The sequence below is a fragment of the Nomascus leucogenys genome, chromosome 12 (assembly GCF_006542625.1).
Source record: "Nomascus leucogenys isolate Asia chromosome 12, Asia_NLE_v1, whole genome shotgun sequence".
Taxonomy (NCBI): domain Eukaryota; kingdom Metazoa; phylum Chordata; class Mammalia; order Primates; family Hylobatidae; genus Nomascus; species Nomascus leucogenys.
Genome location: NC_044392.1, coordinates 26,398,871 through 26,424,098, shown reverse-complemented (window position 1 = coordinate 26,424,098; position 25,228 = coordinate 26,398,871). Strand labels below are relative to the sequence as shown.

The following is a 25,228-nucleotide window of genomic DNA, read 5'->3' as shown; positions in this document are numbered from 1 at the left end:
GCTGTTTGCACTCTACTAAAGCAGGAAATTAATGTATGATAGAATTTACCGAAGATAGAAATCTAGGCATACAGCAAAGGATTAATTAATACCTGCATTTATCTTACAAGCAAAAAAACCCCAAAGATTAAAGATCTCAAAAATTTCTATGTTCAAATCAAATATCCATACCCTCTCAAACTGATTTCCTTAATAGCTGCAGAAAAGCTAACTGTCATCTGCAGCGTGTCCTAGAACTCTTCACAGTTCCTGATCCCACCTACCCCTAGAGGCTACAGTTACATTTCAGGAGACAGGTGTGAGCTGTCTCCGTCTCCTCTCCCTGCCGATTTGGGAGCACTGCTATTATCTCCTGGTTTCCTGGTCATTCTTGACCTAGCCTCTGGAACAACCTGCCTGTCTGCCTTTCTTTCTCCCCTTTCATCTCACTGTTTGAGTTTCTCATTTTAGAAGATCAGCAATTAGTGCCCTTGGTCTTTAGCTTACTCCTAAGGTATGCACTAATAGCCCTTTTTCCTGAAGAAAGGTTTCTTCATGCAATAAACTCAGCTTCTCGAAGAAGCCAGAACCCCAAATTTCTTTCCAATATCCAATGTATCCCCAACAAAACATCTCCCCACAAATCTCAAAATGACAGTCTCATACAAATACACATATAAATCCAAACATCAGAATGGGGAAAGAAAAGATCTCATGCAGCCTTCTTCATATTGATAATGTAGATTGATTTAATATTTATATTAGAGATACTTTTTAAAGGCTCAAACATATTAGTTGCTTTAAAGCTAGACCTACAGACAAATACAGTAAACTGAGATGACTTAGACAAGGGGAGTTTTAAATACCTGAATGGCTATCATATAAAAGAGTGATTCACTTTTTAAAGTCAGAAAAATACGAACAAAATTATCTTAACAAAAAAGTGTTTTCTAAGGGGTGCCAAACACTGGATGGGATAAACGTCCCAGATTACACCCTGGGCGAAGAAGGACCATGCTTTCTTCCTTTCAGGCCAGCAATGAGCTGGTTGGTGGGGTGGTGTGGGGTGCTCCCCAGATGTGCATGAGGCAATGATGCATAGTTGCTGGGTGCGCTTGCCTTCCCTTTGACAAATTGCAAGGCCATTTGGTTGTTTATGGATTCCATTTGCTGTGATTTAGTCTGTGGCATTAATGTAAAGACAACAAGTATTTTGCTCACACAGACTATCAAGAGCAGCAACCTGGGATTTTCACATCATCGGAACTTGGAGAAGACCCCACATTTACAGCAAAACCATTCCTTTTCAACCCGCTCCAGCCTGCAACTCTAGTCCTTGTCCAAAATATTATTCCTTTTTTTGCAGACAAGAGAAGGCAGAGGCTCACTAATAGTTCTCAGACTGGGACCTTATTAAAATTCAGATTCCTGGTTTCCATAGCAGATTCACTAAATCAGAATATCAGGGGGTGGCACAGGGAATCAGTGTTTTACCGAAGCTTCTCAGACAAGTCTGAAGACCAGCTAGATTTGAACCCGCTCTTTGTCTGGCACATTTTCCTCTTCTCTAGAGGCCAAGAAATGGAATTGGTAAACTGAGCAATGCCTCAGAGGAGCCCTGTGGTCTGTGTTCTTTGCCCAGATCCCTGTGGCTGGGTGGATAAATACTGTAGATTGAATCTCTGTCTCTCTCTCTCCCACTTGCCCCCTTTCCTCCTCTTTCCCTTTCCCAGTAGGTATGTCTTGAGTGGGCTGGTTCCAAGAATTGGACTGAGTGCCATAGGAAGGAGAGGGGATAAGAGATTGTATTTAGCCTGGAGTCTAAGCTTTGTCTTGTAGTTTTTATTGTTTTTTTCTGCTTTGGGGGTTATTGGACTTTGGCTTAGCTAATAATAAAGAACACACTGGTTCCTGTCCTGCTGTATTCAATGTGAATGTACTGGGGCTTTATACATTTTAGGAGACTGTCAGGGCAAATTTCAGGCACTCCTAGCTCTCTGGATGTCACACCATTTAATATTATCAGAAACTCGCCTCTAACCCCAACATATATCAGCTCAGTAATTTTTCCCAAAGCAAAATCTTAAGACCAAGAGCAAAACTGGAAGGTTTTTCTTCCTTTTGGTGCAATAACTGGGGCCTAGACCAACGGAGAATCTTTTAATTTTTATTTCTTTTAGCACAGGCTGTGGTGATTACTAAGTTAAGAGAAAAGCCACAACAAGTGCTTGGTACACTGAAATGTCTCATAGTTAAGTGTTTCTAGATGTAATTGTGAGATCAACAGGACCATGGCATTCACCGGAAGAATTGCTCCGAAACTGGTTTGTTCTGGGAAGTGGAGGCTGAATGCTGAGTGGAGTGGAGCAAGCTACGTGACATGCAGTGCAGTCGGGGGACCGCCACTGCTGGGACAGACTTTCTCTGTCCTGGCCCTGCCCTTTACTTGTTTTCGATTCTTGGGTGTTCCTTTAAAATGATCAGCTTTAACGGCCCTGGCAAGTGTCTGTCCACTTTTCTGGCCTCATCATCAGGACTGAAGCCACAATGTCAGCATTTGTCTCTGAAAACAGCCTCAGCAGGTTTCTCTGTAAGCGCAGAACACAGTGTTGCACCATAGAAGTGCAGGCGGCCACCTCTGGCTATCAACACTTAGATTTGCTTTTTCCCAGAAGCTTGTTTGTGGTTGACTCTCCCTTGTTAGAATCAATTGCCCACATCTGCAGAGTAGCTGGCTAGACTGTCAGGGGCAGCCTAAGTCTGCCAACAGGGCAAGGTTACCTGCTCAGCCCACATGGGGTGAGCCACTTGGCCTTCTCACAGCGTCTTCCAGTATATTTACCTGTTTACACTCTTACTGATTCAACAAATATATAACGAAGTGTATGTTGGGTTCTAAATACTGGGCTAAAAGATGGGAATATAAAGAAGGAAAAGACATAGTCACAACCTTTCAGGATGCTCATGCTGTGGTGGGAGAAACAAATATAACCTTGAGCTCTAAGTGCTCTGGGAAAGAGATAAACATTGTGGGCTGGCAAAACCTGGATGTGGGTGTGCAATGATGCCTGGCTGGCCAGGATGGGGTGAGAAGTGGGGGCGTGGGATAGGGCAAGGGGTGACAACTGCTAATCAGAAAGTTACTTTAGGAACTGACCTAGATGCTGGCCACAAATTGGTGGAGAAGGGTGTTCCAGACCTGTGCAAAAGTATGGCCCCTTTGAGAAGTTGAAGGTTTAGCAGGAGACAGAGCAAGAATCGGGTGGGATGGAGGAGAGAGAGTGCTGGGGAGGTAAGCATGGATGAGATCATATCATTTATGGAGGCAATTGGAGGAAGAGTCTTTTGGTGGACTTCAAGCTCAACTTGTTAGAAAGAACATTCTCCAGTGCAGTGTGGAGAATGAATTAGATGGGGGTGAGCCTGGAGGCAGGAATCCATTCAAGATATAGTAGTGGGAACCCAGGAGGAGAGTGACAGTAGCCTTTAAGGAAGTAATAGAGTGAGTGGAGAATTAACTGAACAAGACAGCTTTGATGTGTTCACCCTCAACAGAGTTCCGGAAGAAGGTCCTCAGGCTCTGCAGACCACCTGCCTTCTGCCCAAGGGCAAGGGCAACAGACATCTAAATCTTCCCTTCACAGGTCAGCTAAAGGCAGCCTAGTACTAGAGGAATGTTCTGACATCATTTCTCTTATTATTCCTTGGATCCACTTATATTAGAGGACCCAATTTCATGGCAGATTAGGTTGATCACAGACTGGCAGTTGCCAGCCTGGCCCCTCTCTGTGGCTCTTGATTCAACATGGCAAGGGAGGGCTGGGTCCTGATGACACTTCCTACTGGTCTCCCTGCTGCCATTCTGGTCCCACCTGCATTCATTTTCCACACTTTAGCCAGAGTGACCTTTTTATAGTGTGAATGTGATCTGATTTCATCCTATCTTTTACTTGCCCAAAACCCTTCAGTGGCTTCTTTATTGCAATTAGAATAAAATCCAGAATCCCTACCATGGCCTACAAAGCCCTGTACACTCCATCTCTGTCCTGCACTCCTCCCTGCTTTCACTATTCTTCAGCCTCATTGGCTTTCTTGTAACATATGGAAAAGGCCAAACTTACTCCTCCCTCAGGGTGTAGTAATTACTCCTCCCTAGGCCTGGAATGCTCTTCTTGGTGGATTCACTCTCATTATTCAAGTCTTGGCTCACAGGTCTCAGTTAAAGAGACGCCTGTCCTGACCACCCTAGTTGAGACCAGGGTCTGGGATCGGTGGAGGAAGTGGCAAGTGATAATCAAGAAAGATTTCCTACTATAGGTGCTGTCCTAGAAGTCAGCTCTTTACACTGTCCCTATTCCATTACTCTGTTTATTTATTTACTTAGTTTTTGGTCAATTCCCATTGCCTCATCCCCTTGAATGTAAGTTCCATGAGAGTATAATCATCTGGCTCTTACCTTATTCATCACTCAGCACTTAGAACAGTGTCTGACCCAAAGTAGTATTTGTTAAATGTATGATGCCATGTGACCACTATATCCTATCCCTCCCCTATGGTTATGAAAAGGAAAATTAAAATTAAAATTAAACCAAAAGAAAAAACCCCATCTCCCCACGCCTAGTAACAAAGCTTCAAAGCCTGCTCTCCCTACAACTCTCCCCCATCCACCACATCTCAGATGGAAAGATAAAGTGTCCTGGATTGGCCACCCTAAGCACCGGCCATCCCTTCATCTGTATGTTTTCTGAAAACATTTGGGACAACACAATTTAAAATAGGCCAGAGCAAGTTCTGTAAATAGTAATATGTAAGGTCCTGCTGTAACATTCACAATGTCACCTTCAACCCATGGTGTTACTGGAAGGCAGGCCTTGAGTACGAGATATCCAGATTTTTGGTGTTTTTGAACAAAGAATTGGACAAAACGCACAAACAAACTAGCACAGGAATGAAACACAGGAATGAAGCAGAGAAAGCAGGGATTTATTAAAGCAAGAAAGCACTCCACAAGGTGAGAGTGCGCCTGGGCAAGTGGCTCAAGGGCCTGGTTACAAAGTTTCCTGGGTTTTAAGTACTCCTTTTGAGATCTCTATTGGCTACCCCTTATCTGAATGAAGGCTTTGGTTTGTGGCTAATTAAAGGCTGGGGTGAATTGAATACAGATGAAGGGATGGCCGGTGCTTAGGGTGGCCAATCCAGGACACTTTATCTTTCCATCTGAGATGTGGTGGATGGGGGAGAGTTGTAGGGAGAGCAGGCTTTGAAGCTTTGTTACCAGGCGTGGGGAGATGGGGTTTTTTCTTTTGGTTTAACTCTAGGAAGTTGACTTTAATTGGCCTTAGGGTCCCTGCCTTCATACCCGGGTGTTTTCCTTTTGATCCAGCTTTGGGAAGTCAGCACGAATAGGTCGTAGATTCCCTGCCTCCAGACCCTATTCTCCTGCCTCAATAGTAGGTTGTATTATTGCTTGGCAAGATTCACTGCCTCCCTGTGGGGGATCACATGTCCCTGTTCTATTGAATAGTACAAACAATTCTATGGAAATCAATTCAGTAACTTAGATGACATGGACCAATTTCTTGAAAATCACCACATCCCCAAAGTTGTGCAAGACAAAATGAAAAGATAGCCTGAATAGGATGAAACTATTTTTAAAAATTGAATTTGTGCTTAAAATCTCTAGAAAAAGAATTTCCAGGCCTAGGTAGCTTCACTGTGAATTCTACCAAGAATTTAAAGAATAAATATCATCAATTTTATACACTCTTTCCCAGGAAATAGAACAAGAGAGAACATTGCACAACTCATTCATTGCAGCCAGCATTAGTCTGATAAAAACAAAAACAAAAACAAACAAGACCAGCCTTGCCAACATGGTGAAACCCTGTCTCTACTAAAAATACAAAAAACTAGCTGGGCGTAGTGGCGGGTGCCTGTAATCCCAGCTATTCGGGAGGCTGAGGCAGGAGTATCTCTTGAACCTGGGAGATGGAGGTTGCAGTGAGCTGAGATCACGCCACTGCACTCCAGCCCAGGTGACAGAGTGAGACTCTGTCAAAAAAACAAACAAAACAAAACAAAAACAAAACAACAACAACAACAAACCCCACAAAACCAAACAGCACCAAAAAAAGGGAAAGGAAGGCTTGGAAGAAAGTTTTGAAAAAGTCTGTTTTGCTTGTCTTTCATATTGCCGTGGAGTAATCACTGCCAATCCTTTACATGTCTGTGGCCTTTTTCTTTTTTCTTTTTTCTTTTTTTTTTTTTTGTTGAGACGGAGTCTGGCTCTGTCACCCAGGCTGGAGTGCAGTGGCGCAATCTTGGCTCACTGCAAGCTCCGCCTCCCGGGTTCATGCCATTCTCCTGCCTCAGCCTCCTGAGTAGCTGGGTCTATAGGTGCCCGCCACCACGTCCGGCTAATTTTTTTGTATTTTTAATAGAGACAGGGTTTCACCATGTTACCCAGGATGGTCTTGATCTCCTGACCTCGTGATCCGCCCACCTCGGCCTCCCAAAGTGCTGGGATTACAGGCGTGAGCCACCGCACCCGGCCGTCTGTGGCCTTTTTCTAATACCTGCATTACCAAGCAGAGGAGCTGATAACCCCAAAGGAACACGAGCTCACAGGCCAGAATATCCATTCACTGAAGAGTAAGACTACTGTGAAAGAAAGACCACAACCATTATGAGATTTATCATCTGGTACAGAATTATTAGGACAGAATTTAAATTAAGCACAATAACTTTATTTAAGGAGGTAAGTAAATTAACAATATGAAAAAGGATATTTTAAAAATCAAATAAATAAAAATTAATATATTAACAGTTTAAAGTAAGAATACAGCAGATAGGGTGAATAAGGGATTTAAATAAGCTAAAAAGTAAACAAGTGAATTGGAAGTTCTGATTAAGGAACTCTTTGAGAACATAAAAAGTAAGAATAAAGAGGAAGAAAACATTAAAAAAGCTAAGGTATTTGGGGGATAGACTATGTATTTCGACATCTAACTAATAGAAGTCCTGAAAAGAAAAATAAAAAAGGAGAAAGTGCTTAAATAAATAATGAAGATAAATGTCTCAGAATTAAAGATAAAACAGATCAAAGAGTGTATAGAGTGTGAAACTGGAGATAAAAACATAAATGAACTCCAAGACATATAATGAAGTGTAAGAGTTGCAAAAAGAAAGAAACACTGTTTTTAAAGCTTCTAGAAAGAAAAAGCAGATCACCTACAGAAGAACAAGAACCAGATTAACATTCGACTTCTCAATGGCAACACTGCATTTGAGAAGATAATGGAATAATATTTTTAAATATGATGGGAACAAATATTTTTAGGTAGTATTTTATATCTGATCAAATTACAATTTAAATGTATGAAAAAAACACAAAGGTTCCTCGGGCATATGAAGTTGCGGAAGGTTTGCCTTACAAAATCCATTACTGAAAACTTAGAGAACACAAATAAGAGTGACAAGTTCTAGAGATGTGAAAAGTAAGAATGATTAACTACCTGGAAAAACTTTATTTATATTGTCTTAAATAAAAGGCTATAATTAACAGAGAGAAAAGAGAAAGCCTGTCCATAAGAATCCAGAGCCAAAACCTAGACAGAGCTAGTTTGTGGGGAGGTGAAGCTGGTAGGGAGGAAAGAGTCCAGAGGGATTTGAGAGGGTGCTCAAGTACTTGGATTGTTACATAAAGATGCCATATTGACAATTTAAGAAAGGAGGAGGGATAAATAAACATGACTATGGATCTGAAATCTAAAGTCTGGTTCTTTGAAAATATTAATAAAAGAAATATATCACTGGGAAGACTGAGAAGTAAAGACAGAATATGAAAAAAAAAATAAAATGAAAAAGAGAAAATAGCTATAGATGCGGTAGAGATAAAAAAAACAATGAAAAGTCTTTTGAAGAATTTTATGCTACTAAAGTCTGGAACTCAGATGAAATGAATATATTTCCAAAAATTTATAAAGGGTCAAAACTGGTACAAGAAGAAAGCAAGAGCATGGATGGATAATTAATTTAAAAAACTTAGACGTGGTAGTCAAATGTTTCCCATTCCAAAAACAAAGAAACAAAAAGACACAAACAAAACAACAACAACATGCCCAGGTGGTTTTAGTGAGGAGTTCTGTCCTGAACAAGTTATTCCACAAAAGAAAAAAAAAAGAAACAAAAAAGAAAAAAGAGTGAAAGATGAAGCTGTCTAGCTTTTTTTGTTTCTTTTTAGAGTGAGATTAGTGAACATGGATTTCAAAACCCAATAAAGAGGTATACACAAGAAAAAAAAATATATAGGTCAGTTTCATTTATGACTGTAGATGTGAAAAGTCTAAACGGATAGTAGCTAACCATATATAACAGTGCATTAACAAATCATATTCAGGTGAGATTTCTCTAAGGATTGTAATTAATATATCGAGAAAGAAGCTATTAGTATAACTCACCTCATTAGTATAATAACTGATAAAAGTTGTACAATAAATTGAATAGGTATTATAAAAACCATTTGATAAAGTTTAACAACAAAGCTTATTACAAAAACTCTTAGAAGAAAATTCTATACCTTGATAAATGTTTTAAACTGCAAATCTAAACAAACACTATTTGTGTTTATTTAAGGTTAGCCAATTATATATTTTCTTTATTTTAGAAAAAATTTAATAGGCTTTTTTGTTTTATTATTTATTTATTTATTTGTTTGTTTATTTATTTTTTGAGACAGGGTCTTGCTCTGTTGCTCAGGTTGGAGTGCAGTGGTGTCATCTTGGCTCACAGCAGCCTCTGCCTCCCAGGGTCAAGTGATTCTCCTGTCTCAGCCTCCTGAGTAGCTGGAATTATAGGTGTGCACCACCATGCCCAGCTAACTTATGTATTTTTAGTAGAGATGGGGTTTCATCATGTTGCCCAGGCTGCTCTCGACCACCTGACCTCATGTGATCCACCTGCTTCCAAAGTGCTGGGATTACAGGTGTGAGCCACTGCACCTGGCCTAAATAGTTTTTTTTAATTTAAATTTAAATTTTTATCTAAAGGAAGTTTAAAAAGGAAGATTTAGCAAAGATTATGCAACATGATAATGCTTTAGTTGCATTCCTTTTTTGAATGCAACTGAAGTCAAAGTACCTAATATTACTGTCACTATTTAACATAGTTCAGGAGGTCCTAGGTAATGTGATAAGTAAAGAAAAATAAATAAGAGGTATAAGAAGTATAGAAATAAGATTGCCATTATTTGTAGATGACATCAAACATTTACCTAAAAATATTAACAGAAACAACAGATACTTAGAATCAATAAGAGAGTTCAGCAGGATTGCTAGATACTGGATTGATATAAAAAATTAATGGTATTTTTCTACATTGGTAATAACCAACTAGAAAATATATATTTTTAAATTAGACAAAAATTATCAGCAATACAAAACGAAATGTTCAGAAATTAGCCAAGAACATATAGAATGTTTGTTATGAACATAAAGGAAAAACTTACAACTCTATTAAAAAATAAGGATGATTTGAACAAATGAAGATGCATTATAGGCCTTCAGAAGGGATGACTGTAGTATTACAAAGATGTCAGTTCTCCCCAAATTAATTTATAAATTCATTGTAATTTCAATCTAAATTCAAGTTAAAAATTTTGAGGGGGGGACTTGATAAACTTGATAAACTAGTTAAACTAAGATGCCTTTGGAAAAATAAAGGTCACCAATTAGGTAAGTCAACCTCGAAAAGAAAACTAAGGAAAACTGTTTTACCATATATTAATGTATTAAGCTATAGATATAAAAACACAATGTGGTATTTATGGAACACCATATGGAAAAATAGACCTGAGAGTAGAACAGGGAGTTCAGAGGTCAAAGAGAGATCCATGTACATATGGGAACTTAATATACAATGAGGCACCACAAACCAATACAGAACAGATGGATTATTTAATAAATGATGTTAGGAGAACTGGTTCACTATAGAAAGAAAAATGAAACTGTATCCTCAACTAATACCAATATAAAATAGGCTAAATATCAAGAAATAAATCTAGAAAGTTAATAGCAGAACATATTGAAGAAAACCTTTTGGCTGACATGCAGAGAAAGACTTCTTAAGAAAGGTTTCAAAAGCTCAAATAATAACAGCTAATATTTAGTACAGGAACCCAGCGGAAAATTGACAAACTATGTGAGCAGGCAATTTAGAGGAAAATAACACTCAAAAGACTAAAAAACATAGGAAGAGATGTTTAAACTCAAACTAATTATTAAAGACATTCAACTAGAAAAATTAGATATAAATTATCTCTATGAGATTATCAAAAATGACAAAGCCAGGCCATGTCAAGGCATTTGGAATGATGCATGTCGTTAGGAAATAGGAGCTTTTGTCCACTGTTGGAGGGAGTGTAGACTAGTACAGGCATGTGGGAGAGCAGTACATAGTTAAACTATGTAAACACATCCCCTATGACCCAGCAATTCCTCTTCTGGGCATGTATTCCAGAAGGCATTACCTTGGTGATCCATAAGTGGACATGTACAAAGTATTTACTGCAGCACCATTTGTGGTGGTGGGAGGTTGGAGACAATCTGATGTCCATTTTCGGGAGAATGGAGAGGTAAAATAAGATGGGTGCCCACCATGCAGTATTTTGCAACAGTTGGAAGCAAAAGACTATATAGATGCGTGACAACACGGATGGGTCTGAAAAACAGTGCTGAGCAAAAACTATGAGAATAGGGAATGAATTATGTAACCCAATACCACTTACATGTATTTAAAATATTTATACTCAAAGTAATTTTACAAGAACACATTTTTCAAAAATACATACAAACAAAAGGACACAAATTTAACGTATCAGAATGCTTGCCTGTGGAAGGTGGAAGAAGAGAAGAGGGTAAAAGGAAATAAACGAGTAATACAGACTGGGACCTTGTTGGAGATTGACATGGGTGATATGTGATAAACTGTGCAGTGTGATTAATTGAAACCTCTGATCTGACACCTATCCTTCTATTAATTTTGGACATGCATGGAAATGGTTTGTTCGAATGGGATAATTAGTCCCCTACTTCCTTCTCCACAGCCAGGTCCCAAAGAAAGAAGGTAGACTTCTCCTTTTAGGGGTTTGTCTTATAATAAAGCAAGAACTCAAGCTGTTTCTAAATAGTGGAGCAGACAGAAGCCCCATCACCTCTGCACTTTGGTGAAAAGGATTTGTGGCATATCTGAGGATAGATAGCCGTGGATAGTGATCATGAGGCTTTCCTTTCTAACTAGAATGTCTATCTGATAAGTACGTAAATTTCCATGATCTGCCATCTATTGTTCCGGAGTGTGGTGTTTGACAATCTTCATTAATTTTCACAACCTCAAAAGCTGAAGCCTGTGTTAGAGTAGACTCCAAAGTTTTCTTAAAAAGCCCCACAGAACAGCTCAGCCTGGATGTGGGAGGGCAGGGACAGGAGCAAAGGTAATAAAAGAAAACTTCTTATTACCCATCTCTGGGTACCTCTGCAAATGATTGTCTTCACTTAACCTCAAGGTCAAGACAGCCTATTTTATAGTGCTTACTGTCTCTTAGGACAAGCTTTAGCGAGAACCTTGTTTGCTTTTTATAGTATTAAAAGAGACAGTGAAACTGCCTCTCAGACAATCATTTCACCAAGTCCTGGCTGCTCTGTGGGGAATATTTGTTTCCTCATTTATATTCATATCTCTAAAAGACAAGTAGACCTTGGATGAAATTTCAGGCGACAGTAAATTATAAATAATGTATCCATATTTTTTCTCTTCCATACTACTTGTACTTAATTCCCTCCAGAGTCTTGTGCAAACACCAGAGACAAGAGGACAGGAAGCTATTAACATGAAGGAAAGAATGAAATGGACTTATGTTATGTGGCAGAAACACAACAAGGGAAGACATCTTGATCAAAGGAGGTTTTTGAGGGTTTGTGAGTGCCAGTTCTTTTCTTTTCTTCTCTTTTTTAGTTTTTTTTTTAAATTATTTTTTGACATCTTAACTCTTTTCCAGGCCATCAGGTAGGCATCTTGCTTACAATGAACCTCTTATGGTCCACTTGGGACAAGGTGAGGGTTTATCTGTGGATAGAGGCAACTTTGGGGCCAAACTTTAAGCTCTCTTGTTCTGTCAGAGAAGGCATAGAAAACACTCAGAATGATGAGCAGAGATCAACCCATCCTAAGAGTAGGATACTGCTAAGTGGGAAAGTCAGGTACTGTCAATGAAGTTGGAAAGGATGCTAATTGCTAAAAAGAAATTAGCCTCTAAATCCATTAGCCCTGGCTAGCTATCACCTGGGAGGCTTCCAGTGTTTCTCAGACTTCTTGCTCAGCAAGAGTAATTCGTGCCTGCGGGGTCCTGACTGGCAGCACTCCAGTCTTGCATATAAGTGAAGATACACTGCTCTTCAATTTTGCTTTTCCTTATTGGTAATGTCCCCATTCCCACCTCACCAAATTTGGAAGCTGATACCCTTGTATTCTTTTCCTCCTTAATAAAATTTGCTCTTGGGCAGGGGTAGAAAACTTTGGGTTAGAGAGGTGGCACAGGCAATGAGAGCTCATCAATATTAACATGCAAATGACCATGTAGCCTAGTGGAATTTATTCAGGGAAATTTGCATTGAGGTGGCTGACAGAGCCTGAAATTAGAGGGAATTTGGGCATCATACTCTTGAAGGCTATACCTCTTTGCCTGTGCTATCCCTACAAGCGGTATTAAAAATCGCCTTAGGCTTTGTTTTATCAGAGACCCCTCTTCTGTGCTCTGCAGCTGAGATTTTACTATTCAGTTTAACCAGTATCTATTATGTCTGGCATGTGCCAGGCTTTGTGCAAGATACTTTCACATGCATTATTTCTGCCCAAGAATCTTTCATTCTGCAACCAGTCATTTCAGTGGGTTCTGATAAATCTCCAAGACAAAGCCAGCAGAGTTTGGTATGCATCAGTGACTTACATTTAAATTTGAGCTTTCCAGTAAAGCTGCGAAATCTTCCAAACACAGACATATCTTTGCCATGTACCACAGAAGTAATAATACAAACTCTACATGGAGCAGCTCAGTCAGTAGCTACACTCACCACATAGGAAATTGGGCTCTTCTGTTTTCCCCTTTCTGAGCTGGTATTGGTCATGCCCCAAGAGCCCGGTGTCAACTGGAGTCTTGTAAACACAAATAAACAACCTAAATACATCCTGATGGTCCCCTGCACTGTCCACCAAATGAAGCCATTATTCTGCCTCCTCTCCAGATTTCCATGTGTGTTGTTAATCTTCTGCTTATTTGATCCCGCTGAGGCCCCCGGTGGATTTGGGATCCCAGATCCAAAAAATTGCACACTGCTTGGCGCAGCTGCATCTAAGAGAGGGCAGTGAGGGGCACAGAAGCTGGTTTGCTTTTACAGCCCAGGTGGGTCTGGAGCAAGGCACAGCTGTAAGATGCCACAGAGACTTGAGGCACATTGTCATACTGCTCACAACTGCTAGCTGTGGCATCACCAGGGTGGGAATTAAAAGCCCGTACTACACTGAGCAAACATTGAAACCCATGCATTTTGGGGATAAAATGATTAATTTAGACCTAATAAATATGCAAATTGGGAGCTTGATTTAAGTGTCTGTCATCTGTGTCCTTTTTATAGAAAAGAAATTCTTAATTCAATGGAAAGCTCCAACCCGTGGTAGCGTGGAAAAGAGGACCATGGAGGCCTCTTTAATTAACCTGCGAATGTGCAGGGAAGGGCTTAACAAGAAGAGGGTAGCACCTTAGTTCTGAGATCAGACACCTTTGAAAGAGCATGGAGGGGGAGCATAATTGACTCCAGCCGAATAAAAGGGATCAAGTGTCTTCTAAGTTCCACTTGGTAAAGATACATCTTGGATTCATGTCTGTTTGTGTACCCAAGGTTTATTTTTATTTTTTTAATTAAAACACTTGTTTCTCTGATTAGTGTGCTCATTTAAGATACTTTGTGATGATTGAAAAGTGTAAAAAAAGAAGGGAGAAGAGGACTCGTTCACAATCTCCGCACTCTATAGAACCACTGGGGACATTTTGTCATATCTGATCAGTGTCTTGCTTTGTCATTTAGAACGAGTGCAGTGGGGGAGACACCTGGTGGGGCTGGGGGACTTTCTCTCACCTCTCTGGGGATGGAGGAAGAGGCTCTGAGGCATGGACGGGAATCCAGTCATTCTGGTGCTCTGACATGGCAGGCAGAATGTGGCTGAGTATATGGGACATGCTCAGGTTTGCCTCACATGTATGCACCCACACTCCCATAATGTGGGGCAGGGAGAGAATTCAAAGTCGGGGCTGGGCAGCCTTACATTACGGACTGTAGAGAGGCACAGTGGGAGGTGGTAGAGAGAAACATTAATAACACAGATTCCAGAGCTGAAACATCTGGGGTCAAATTCCAGCTCCCTTACTTAAGAGCTGTGGGATCTTGAGTGAGTTACCTCACCTCTCTGTGGCCCAATTTCCTCGTCTGTAAAAAATAGAGATGATAGTGCATACCACGTAGGCTGTTGTGAGGATTACAGTAGATAATACATGTAATGCGGTTAAACAGTACTTGGCAAGTAACTCTTGAAAGTCAGGTATCAGGTTATTTCCTGTTATAGAGATTAGGAATTTTTTTATCCTTTAGCAGCATTTTTCAAGTATCTTCTGCTGACTTAAGGAGGGAAGGCAGCCGGAACAGCTGCATTTAGAAGTAGAAGACCTGGGTTCAAGTTCTGACTCAGCTATTTACTAGCCATGAAAGTCTTCGGTTTCCATGCACCTTGGTTTCATCATCTGTGGAATGGGGATCACAGGCCTTCCTGACCAGTTGTTATATAAGAACTGAGTGAGATCATAGGAATGCAAAAGTGCTTTGTGTATGGAGAAGAGCTGCAGGTTTAATGTTGAGGGTTTACTACTGCTGCTTTTACTAAGTGAGTCCCTGATTACAGGTAGCAGAGGAAGGAGGAAGAGAAAGATAAACTTTGCTGGAAAACCACTTGCAGAAAATCTGAACTAGAAGGAACCTGATGTTTTTTTATTTTTATTTATTTACTTTTTTTGAGACGGAGTCTCACTTTTTCACCCAGGCTGGAGTACAGTGGTGCGATCTAGGCTCACTGCAACCTCTGCTTCCTAGGTTCAAGTGATTCTCTTGCCTCAGCCTCCTGAGTAGCTGGGATTACAGGTGCACACCACCATGCCCAACTAATTTTTGTATTTTCAGTAGAGACAGGGTTTTATCATGTTGGCCAGGCTGGTCTCAAACTCCTGACCTCAAGTAATCTGCTGACCTAGGCCCCCGAAGGGCTGGGATTATAGGTGGGAGTCACCGCGCCCAGCCAGAACCTGATGTCTTTACTTGGTGCATTTAATTGGTCCGGGTGGACCAGGGAGTTGTACTGCTGGTTCCTGTGGTTGCCTTGCTAGTGAGAGGTTTCCTGGTAGGGGCTTGGAAAGGGAAAAAGAAGGAGGAGGCAATTGAGATTTTTTGATAAACTGCTCCCAGGGCAAGTCTCAGCAGAGGCTGCTGAGGAGCCAAACATCAGAAAGTGGAGAAGAAGGCATCAAAGTGGCCATGCTCCCTCACCTGTGGTGAAGGCGGTGGAGGTGATGCTGCTCCACGCGGTGTCCTGTGCTGCCTGCAGGAGCACCGTGTAGTGTGTGTTCTCCAACAGGCCCTCCAGTCGAATCCAGGTGTCTTCTGCATCCACAATCAGCTCCTGTATAATGAGCCACAGGAAGGGTGGTGGAGGGGAGCAACTGGCTTGCAATTTGGGAAAGTAGGGAAGGGAAGTCCAAATCCTATGGGCAGCTAGGTCAGTATTGCAATGGCCATTGTCATCCTCTCCATTCCACAATAAGGATTACTGCACCAATAAGCAGAGAGGAGAGCTCCCGTGTGAGATTTAGGCCAGCTTCTATCTCAGGAATGCACATTGGGATAAATTTAGGTACCTGCATTATTGAATCTGGAAGTTTTCAGATTGCACTGTACTTGCTTGAGAGCAGAGAAAGAGCTGAGGAAGCGGGATCCAAGGCCTCCTTATTTCTATTAAGCAGACTAACTCTGCTGAAATGTATTCTGTGCTTTTGGTTTCTGCATATGATTTCCCTTTAAAAAGAGGTTGCTTCACTAACAAAAACTTGAAAATCAGTGTTCTGGAGGAACTGTTTCAACTGAGGAAATAAAACAAAAATTTGTTGTTTCTTTACTGTAGGCTACACAGATATCACCTTTATAATGCTTATCAAGAGGCATAAAAGCCTATTGAATTTGGTATCCAGCTCATGTTTGCTCAGCCCTGTTGTTGAAAAACTATTCCAGTATCATGTACTTGGGAGTTTCCAATGTGCTTTGTGTCATTGTATTGGAAGCACCAGCACAACCCAGTGAAGTTGCAGGGGTAGAGACCCTCATTAGCTAAAGAAGAAAGCAAGCCTTGAAGAGGTTTAGTCCTTTGCCTCAACTTACGTAGAGAGTAATAGTAGAGCTAGGACTATCATCCAAATCTTCTGGCTTGCAGACTAGGGCTCTCTCATCAACAACAGGCTGGGTATCCTTGATGGGAAGCTGATGAGTTCCCTGTGAATTGCTTCCTTCCTCCTCCCTCCAACGTCCTGTGGTCACTCCACTAGTCAGTTTCCACATGGCCTCACTTGGGAGAAATGGTCTTTTCCCTTTCCAGCAAAATCTCACCTTGCGGCTTCCATCGGTGGATTTGTAAGTCAAGACATAATTTTCAATCTCTGCTCTGGGAGGCTGCCAGGAGATCAGGGCACTTTGTCTGGTGACTTCACTGGCTGTCAGGTTTGCCGGAGGGTCCAGGACTGCAAAGAGGAGAAAGTGCCAGGGCATGCCTGCCTCTCCAGCTCCTTCCCCTGCTTGATTTCAGGTATGGATATCTGTTTGCCCACCTCTTTGGTCTCAGGATTGCTCACATGCTGACCCCCACTCTGGCTTGGACAGGAGCATAAAGGGTGCTCCTGGGTCAGACGATAATCATTCAGTGCCACGATCATTCTTGTAGCTACTTCCCCTTCCCTCACAGGGCCTCTAGGCTTGGGTGTGACATAATCCACACTGACCTTCTATGCCTGAGATCCTGACCCTGATAAACTCTCATGTCTGCTCGTTCACTCGTGAACTTATGTTTCCACATGTTACCTATGTCTACTTTCTCCTATTCATCACTCTACTTAGCAGCTCTTTCCTAGATAGCTAGCCTTTTAATATCCATCAGACTTTTCTGGGGCAGATGCATTCCGAGTACAGACCTCTCTTGACCTGTTTCTTCTGCTGTCACCCAGGGTGAGAGCAGAAAACAGACATGTCTCTGCTGGCCAAAAGTTGCAGCTCAGTTTCACTGAATTTGGGCTGTAGTCAGTCCAAATAAGAACAGCTCATGCCTATGGCCTGAATGGTATTGCCTAGGTTTTCTCGTAGGATTTTAATGGTTTTAGGTCTAACATGTAAGTCTTTAATCCATCTTGAATTAATTTTTGTATAAGGTGTAAGGAAGGGATCCAGTTTCATGTCTAAAACACCAAAAGCAATGGCAACAAAAGCCAAAATTGACAAATGGGATCTCATTAAACTAAAGAGCTTCTGCACAGCAAAAGAAACTACCATCAGAGTGAACAGGCAACCTACAGAATGGGAGAAAATTTTTGCAACCTACTCATCTGACAAAGGGCTAATATCCAGAATCTACGATGAACTCAAACAAATTTACAAGAAAAAAACAAACAACCCCATCAAAAAGTGGGCAAAGGACATGAACAGACACTTCTCAAAAGAAGACATTTATGCAGCCAAAAAACACATGAAGAAATGCTCATCATCACTGGCCATCAGAGAAATGCAAATCAAAACCACAGTGAGATACCATCTCACACCAGTTAGAATGGCCATCATTAAAAAAGCAGGAAACAACAGGTGCTGGAGAGGATGTGGAGAAATAGGAACACTTTTACACTGTTGGTGGGACTGTAAACTAGTTCAACCATTGTGGAAGTCAGTGTGGCGATTCCTCAGGGATCTAGAACTAGAAATACCATTTGACCCAGCCATCCCATTACTGGGTATATACCCAAAGGTCTATAAATCATGCTGCTATAAAGACACATGCACACGTATGTTTACTGCGGCACTATTCACAATAGCAAAGAGTTGGAACCAACCCAAATGTCCAACAACGATAGACTGGATTAAGGAAATGTGGCACATATACACTATGGAATACTATGCAGCCATAAAAAATGATGAGTTCGTGTCCTTTGTAGGGACATGGATGAAACTGGAAAACATCATTCTCAGTAAACTATCGCAAGGACAAAAAACCAAACACCGCATGTTCTCACTCATAGGTGGGAATTGAACAATGAGAACTCATGGACACAGGAAGGGGAACATCACATTCCGGGGAGTGTTGTGGGGTGGGGGGAGGGGGGAGGGACAGCATTAGGAGATATACCTAATGCTAAATGACGAGTTAATGGGTGCAGGAAATCAACATGGTGCATGGATACATATGTAACAAACCTGTACATTGTGCACATGTACCCTAAAACCTAAAGTATAATAAATAAATAAATTAAAAAAAAAAAAAAAAAAAAAGAACAGCTCATAGCTGCCCTGTCCAAAGCCTATAAGTGATAATCTAGTCCACCACAAGAAAGCTGATCATTTTCACAAAAGTCCCCAGGGATACGGGTATGTAGGTGACCATGTACTCACGAGTAGAAAAGTTGGTGCTGATGGTGCCACTGGTGAGAGGCCCATTGGTGGCATACATGGTGGCAGTATAGTGGGTGCTAGGAAGCAGGTCAACAAGCCGAAATTCCTCACTGACTCCGTCAACCAGGATGGTCTCTCCAGCGACTGAACTCAAATGAATATGAATAAGGGTTGAATAAGGCTACTTAGTTTAGGAAAGATCTACCAAATCCAAAGGTGTTTCACATGGATTTGCTACTAGAGAATTTTGGAAAAAAATCTTTCATAGGTTATCTAGCTTAGTATCTTACTTCATGCAAGGATTCCCCTCTCATCTCATATCTTAATTGTTCTCTTTTTTTTTTTTTTTGAGACGGAGTCTCGCTCTGTCACCCAGGCTGGAGTGCAGTGGCGCAATCTCAGCTCACTGCAAGCTCCACCTCCCGGGTTCACGCCATTCTCCTGCCTCAGCCTCTCCGAGTAGCTGGGACTACAGGCGCCCGCCACCAGGCCCGGCTAATTTTTTGTATTTTTAGTAGAGACGGGATTTCACCGTGGTCGCGATCTCCTGACCTTGTGATCCGCCCACCTCGGCCTCCCAAAGTGCTGGGATTACAAGCGTGAGCCACCGCGCCCGGCCGAAAAAAAGTGTTCTTTTTGTGCAGGTCAAATTGTCTTCTCTATAACTTCTATTCGTGTCTCTGGAGTTATAAAGGGTAAATCTAGTCTTTTGTCTACATCACCCCTTCCTCTCCACCACCCTTCCTAATCAAGTTCTCTCTCCACTAGACTGAGAAAATTCAGCCCCCACTTCCCATCACATTTATGTGACAATTTTAAAACCTTCATAGTCCTGTCTGCTTTTCTCTGAACAAGTAACAGTTTATCAATGTCCCTGCTAGTCCAAAACTCAGAGAACTGAGAACAATAATGGAGAGGTACTGACCAATGAAATAAACAGGGTCAGTCTGTGCTTGTGCCACTTATATTAATTAGTTAGGTTTTGGGAATGCCATGTGATATTGTTGTCACGTACCAAGATTATTGCTAATCAAAGACCTTCTTTGTAACCACTCCCCCTACCTCCCAATCCAATTTTGTTAGTTGATTTTTTATACCCATGGGCAGAGCTTTGCATTTATTTCTATTGCATTTTGCCTCGTTGATTGAGTTTTGGGCCACTGTTTCAGTTTATTAAAATATTTTCGAACTTGGATTCTATTGATCACAATTTTGTTTTATACACAAATTTGGTAAGCATGTCTTCTCTGAATTCATTCAAGCTGTTGATAAAACTGTTCATTAGTTCAGGGCCAACTCCTCTGTTGGGCAATTAGAATACTTGGAAATTATTTAATATTTAACAGTTTACTAGGCACATTTTCAGACTAGGTAGGGCTTTGAGATTTCAAGTTTCTTGTGGTCTAAAGGCATACAAACAAGTTAAAATTCAAACTAATGCTTAAGCTTTGGAATAGCATGTATAAGGATATCATCTTTTTAATGTCCCTGTTTGCACATCATGCCATTGATCAATGCTCCAGCCATACCAAACTATGGTAGTTCTTCAGACTTCTTACACTCTCACATCTCTGCAAATGGCCACAGTCTGCTCTTTTTCTTGAAATTCCCTTTCTTCTCCTTTTCTTCTTTCACTTTATCTAAGACTTTTTTTCTTTCTTGCCCTCCACACCTTGACCCCATTCATAGTAGCCCACTGGAAATGGCCCATGGTGTTCTGTGCATGTCTATAGCATACACTGCTCACATCAAGTTGTAACTATTTACTTCTCTGCAACATCATTAGAAGTGAGTTCCATAAAGATGAGAGCTCAATTTTTGTTTCTGAATCCCTATAGCCTTATAGAGTGTATGATGCATGGGAGGGCATCAAAAGTATTTGTGGAATGAATGGAAGTTCATTGCTCTGTTGGAGCTGTGTGTTTTGTGTCTGTGAGCAGATGTGTCTGACTGCCTTCAGGGAAGCTTTGACAGAAGAGATAGGGTTGAAACCACGACTTGAAGGATGGGTTTTCTAGGTGGACAAGTGGGGGAGTTTCCTGGTGAAAGAAAGAGCATGTGCAAATGCATGGAGGCTTGAGAAAGCATGGCGATAGTTAAAAAATGCGGGATCATGTTATAAGAGGAGGGGTGACAGGAATTGAGATGGATTGTGCATGCTCACAGAAGGGTTAGGACATATTCTTAGTAATGATATCCCTTCTTCATGGAGGGACATTCATTCAGCTACAGTCCCAGCTACCTCCAAATATGACCTTTCATGTATTTTTCCATGTTAACTAAGGACTAAGTGATAAGTGGGGTTTTCTGATGCCTTGCTGAAATACAAATGTACTAGCAGATTTGCCAGCGAAAACAAAGACATAAAGTAGTTTTGATAAAACTTATTCTCGGTGAATCTGTGCTGCTATATGGTAATCACTAATTCCTTTTCCAAGTTGTTTAATTGTCTGTTTTAGTTTTTACCTTCCTAAGCTTTGACAATAAGTTTACTTCTTTGCAGCTTACAGAATTAGCTTTCTCTGCCATTTTTGAAAACCAAGACATCTGCCTGCCTTCTGTCTTCTCGTATCTTTGTTTTCTGGATTCCTGAATATAACCCAAAACAATTCCGTGATCACATGTTTGATGTAGGCAGGGAAATAACTTCCCTAAGCCTAGAGACTTGGAGGACTCAACACTACTTTGCTTTGGGCTTCTCTGTTCTGTTCAACTTCAAATGGTGTAAGGTGAACAAGCATGATGCACAAGACAGTGAAATTCAAGATTTTGTGTTAGTTAAACCTGTTGGGCTGGATATGAATAGAGAAGACAAAAACACAGAAGAGTTTAGCAGTCCTGAATCTTTTGTCACCTGTTATCCTGTACTTTCTGTTTCAAACTTGGTCCTATATCCTAAGTGTTTTTCTTGCTCTGTGGATATTTAGAAAAGCCTGCTTTCTTGTTTGTAGCATTTTGGGGGCAAGTCTTAGCTCTGTTCTGGGTTTCATCCTCCTAGTGCTATTGCTCTGTTTTTGTACTTGCCCTTGGTTACATGCCTTTCTTGTACCTTTCAGATTCAGCTTTCTCAGTTCCTAGATTTGATACAGTTTGCAGAGTTTGGGGATATCTTTTTCTTTTTTTTTTTTTTTTTTTCAGATGGAGTCTTGCTGTGACTCCCAGGCTGGAGTGCAATGGCGTGATCTTGGCTCACTGTAACCTCCACTTCCTGGGTTCAAGTGATTCTCCTGCCTCAGCCTCCCAAGTAGCTGGGACTACAGGTGTACACCACCACTCCCGGCTAATTTTTGTATTTTTAGAACAGATGGGGTTTCACCATGTTGGCCAGGCTGGTCTTGAACTCCTTACCTCAAGTGATCCACCTGCCTTGGCCTAAAGTGTTGGGATTACAAGCATGAGCCACGATGCCCAGCCTAGAGTTTGGGGATATCTTGAGGGCTTCATAGTATACCTGAAGTAGGAACATTTCTAATCTGTCCTTCAGATTGAAAAAATGTTTTGTTTATTCACATCATACTGGTCTGCAGCTCCGATTCCCACCGTTCCCACCTGCCTGATCTGCAGGCCTGCAGACACCCACCTGCAAAGTGTGTAAGGACAATGACGTAGTTCTCCACCTCACCCACTGGCGCCTTCCACTGCAGCAGGGCTTCTGTTGGAGTGATATTGGTAGCAATCAGATCCACAGGGTTGTCCATGGCTGAAACAGAATAGATTATCAGTTATAGGTAAGAGGAGCTGTGGGATAGAAATGCAGGGAAGGATCTCAGAAGTTCCACTCATGGTGCACGACTGCTGCTGCACTCTACAAAACAAAGAAGTGAGCAGAAACCTCTTCCCTTTCTCCTCTTCTGGTTCCATCAGCCTCTTCCATTTCTCCCTGCCTCCCTTCTCTCAAGGATCCAGTTCTCCCCCAATCTCCCCCAGCTCTTCCTTTTAATTAATTCATGAACTTCTTATGTGCAGAATACTGTGCCAGGTACTATAGAGGATTTCAAGATATGGCTGGAATGAATTTTCAACATTTAAATCTAGATGGAGCAACCAAGAACCTACAGAAATTGTTATAAATTTTTAGTTAATGAGATAATCATACTTCCCAGGCTATTTGCACTTTTACAAATGTAAGGGTGTGCCTCGTGGAAAGATCTCTGTTGATGAGCTTCAGGAAGTGTGGCGGCAACTCCATAGGGGCAGGAGTATCCCCAGGACAGAGAACATAGAAGATCCACCCATGGAATGACTGCATGGGCTCAGTCAGGTTGCCTCAAAAGTCATATCTGATTATTGGATGATTGCTTCACTGCTCACAAGTCTCACTCAGGACTGAGTCCTGGGTATTCTTTTTGTTGCATTAAGAGTCAAGAGGATTCTTCCAGGCTTAGGTAGGCCAAAAAGGCCTGTTAGAGGAAAAGAGTGTGCTTGTCATAGGATCATCTTCCTAGTCTTACTTGCCCATGCTCTAAGTCTTTGCTTTATTACTGTGCTTCTCTTCCATCGGGTTAGAATTTATCACAAGTGGATGTTATTACAACAGTTTAGGTATCAGCTCAACCTAAGTGTCATAAAATTTACTTTTGAGAACCAAGATCTGCTGTGGATCTTACCCTATTCTCTAATTGAAAGTATTTTTTCACTTGCCTATATCCTTTATCACAAAGAAACAACCTGGACAATATTTTCATAATGTTAAAATTTGAATTGTATCCATAATCTGCATGTTCAAAGAGTTCTTCAAATGCAGCCCTTAGACTACACTTGGCTTGATCTATCTGAGACATGCGTGATACCATGAGACAAACATGACACCCTGAAGGAGTACTCACTTCCAAAAGTTGTAAGATCATAGACCTCAACGTAAAATCACAACAAACATACAACAGCAAAATAAGACATTCTGGGACAATCTAGTTATTGGAAGTTGCCAAAATAGCTCTGCCTAGACTTCAAGGAGGGCAGTTTGGATGGGCATACCATTTGGGTTGGTGTATCAAATATCTGCTTTAGAGATACTAGCTGCTCATGACCCAAGGATTTTTTTTCTTTTGAGAGACAAGGTCTTGCTCTGTCACTCAGGCTGGCATGCAGTGGCATGCTCATGGCTCACTGTAGCCTTGGACTCCTGGATTCAAGCAATCCTCCTGCCTCAGCCTCCCTGGTAGCTGAGACTACAGGTGCATGCATCCATGCCCTGCTAAAGAAATGAGTTTTTGACTGAAGTTGCTGCTCTCTTTTATCTTGGGGATAGGAGGCTCTAGAAATACATTTTATTGTCCTCAATGGGAAAAAGGCTAATTTCTTTAATATGAATTTCTTGGTTCAGGAAGGTGGGATAGAGGCTTCTTTTGGTTTATTGGACCTCACTTCTGGTCAACACTTGTTGATATTTTAATGGTCACAAGTAATTTAATAGACAGGGCAAAAGTGAATGGCTGTGTTATCTGTTGTCATAAGCCTGGAAGGAGACTAGGGAAGATCAGAATATTCTGCGCTGTCTTTAGAAGAATAATTTTTGTGTTTGTGAAGGAATATTTCTTGACCCATTGCCTTAGAGATGCTGTTTCTGAGCTTCTGAGAACATTTACAAAAGCAGTGAGGAATTCCGAAGTATATTTCCCTCATTTGGGAAATACCATTCTCCAGGGAAATTAAGCAACTGTAGAAAATCCAGGTGTTCTCCTAATGAGGCAAACTGGATGTTTTCCCATGTGCTGTGGGAATGATGGCTTAACTAGGAGGTTTGGTCTAGGGTATGGGAATAGAAAACTTTGGCTGTGACTGCTAGTGAGTTCTGCAGCGAATCTTTGCGCATTCTGCATGGTGTACTTGCTGAGGGGCCAGAGACGGAAGAGCAGTGCTGCTACCGAAGGAGCCTTCTCTTCAGCCCCATCACGTGGGCTTGTTTTTAAGAGGGAGGCCATGGGATTTGGACTATCTTTCCCCACTTTCCCATATTGCAAGCCAGTCTCTCCCTTGCACCTCCCTTCCTCTGGTCATTATGCAGGAGCTGATGGAGGATGCAGAAGACATCTGGATCTGACTAGGGGGCCTGTCAGAGACAGGAGGTACACGGTGCCCCTGCAGGCAGCCCAGGATGCCCACGGAGCCACATCACCTCCACTGCTTTGGTCCCGGGTGAGGGGGTTATGGCCACTTTGGTGCCTTCTTTCTCCCTGGAGCACAAAGCAAGAGCAAAGGCAGCTTCTTGGTGGTTTCTGGCTATATCTGATGATGAATTTCATGACCCAATTCCATTACTGGAATAACAACTCTTTTCTTCTCTGAGGTGAAATTTTCTCATCTGAGTCTTTTACAAAATCAGATGAATAATTCAGATAACTGTTTTAGAATTCACTTCCATCACATGTCTGAAAGGGCACTGTTTTTGTTGGAAGTTCCATGAAAATTCCTAACCTAAACCAGCAAGACTTCTAGAGGGTGACTCTCTAAACTTTTAG

At 41.4% G+C, this 25,228-nt stretch overlaps 1 protein-coding gene across 2 annotated transcripts in view; it reads right to left on the bottom strand.

Moving 5' to 3' along the window:
* Positions 1-25,228, bottom strand: part of TNR (tenascin R) — a 443,154-nt gene that overhangs the window by 23,879 nt on the left and 394,047 nt on the right. For both annotated transcript variants that reach the window (XM_003258925.4, XM_030823942.1), the window contains 4 exons: positions 22,351-22,470; positions 18,771-18,914; positions 16,731-16,861; positions 15,621-15,753 (listed from right to left, as the gene is read on the bottom strand). In XM_003258925.4, the coding sequence (XP_003258973.2) occupies positions 15,621-15,753; positions 16,731-16,861; positions 18,771-18,914; positions 22,351-22,470 (528 nt within the window). The remainder of the gene's footprint in view (positions 1-15,620; positions 15,754-16,730; positions 16,862-18,770; positions 18,915-22,350; positions 22,471-25,228) is intronic.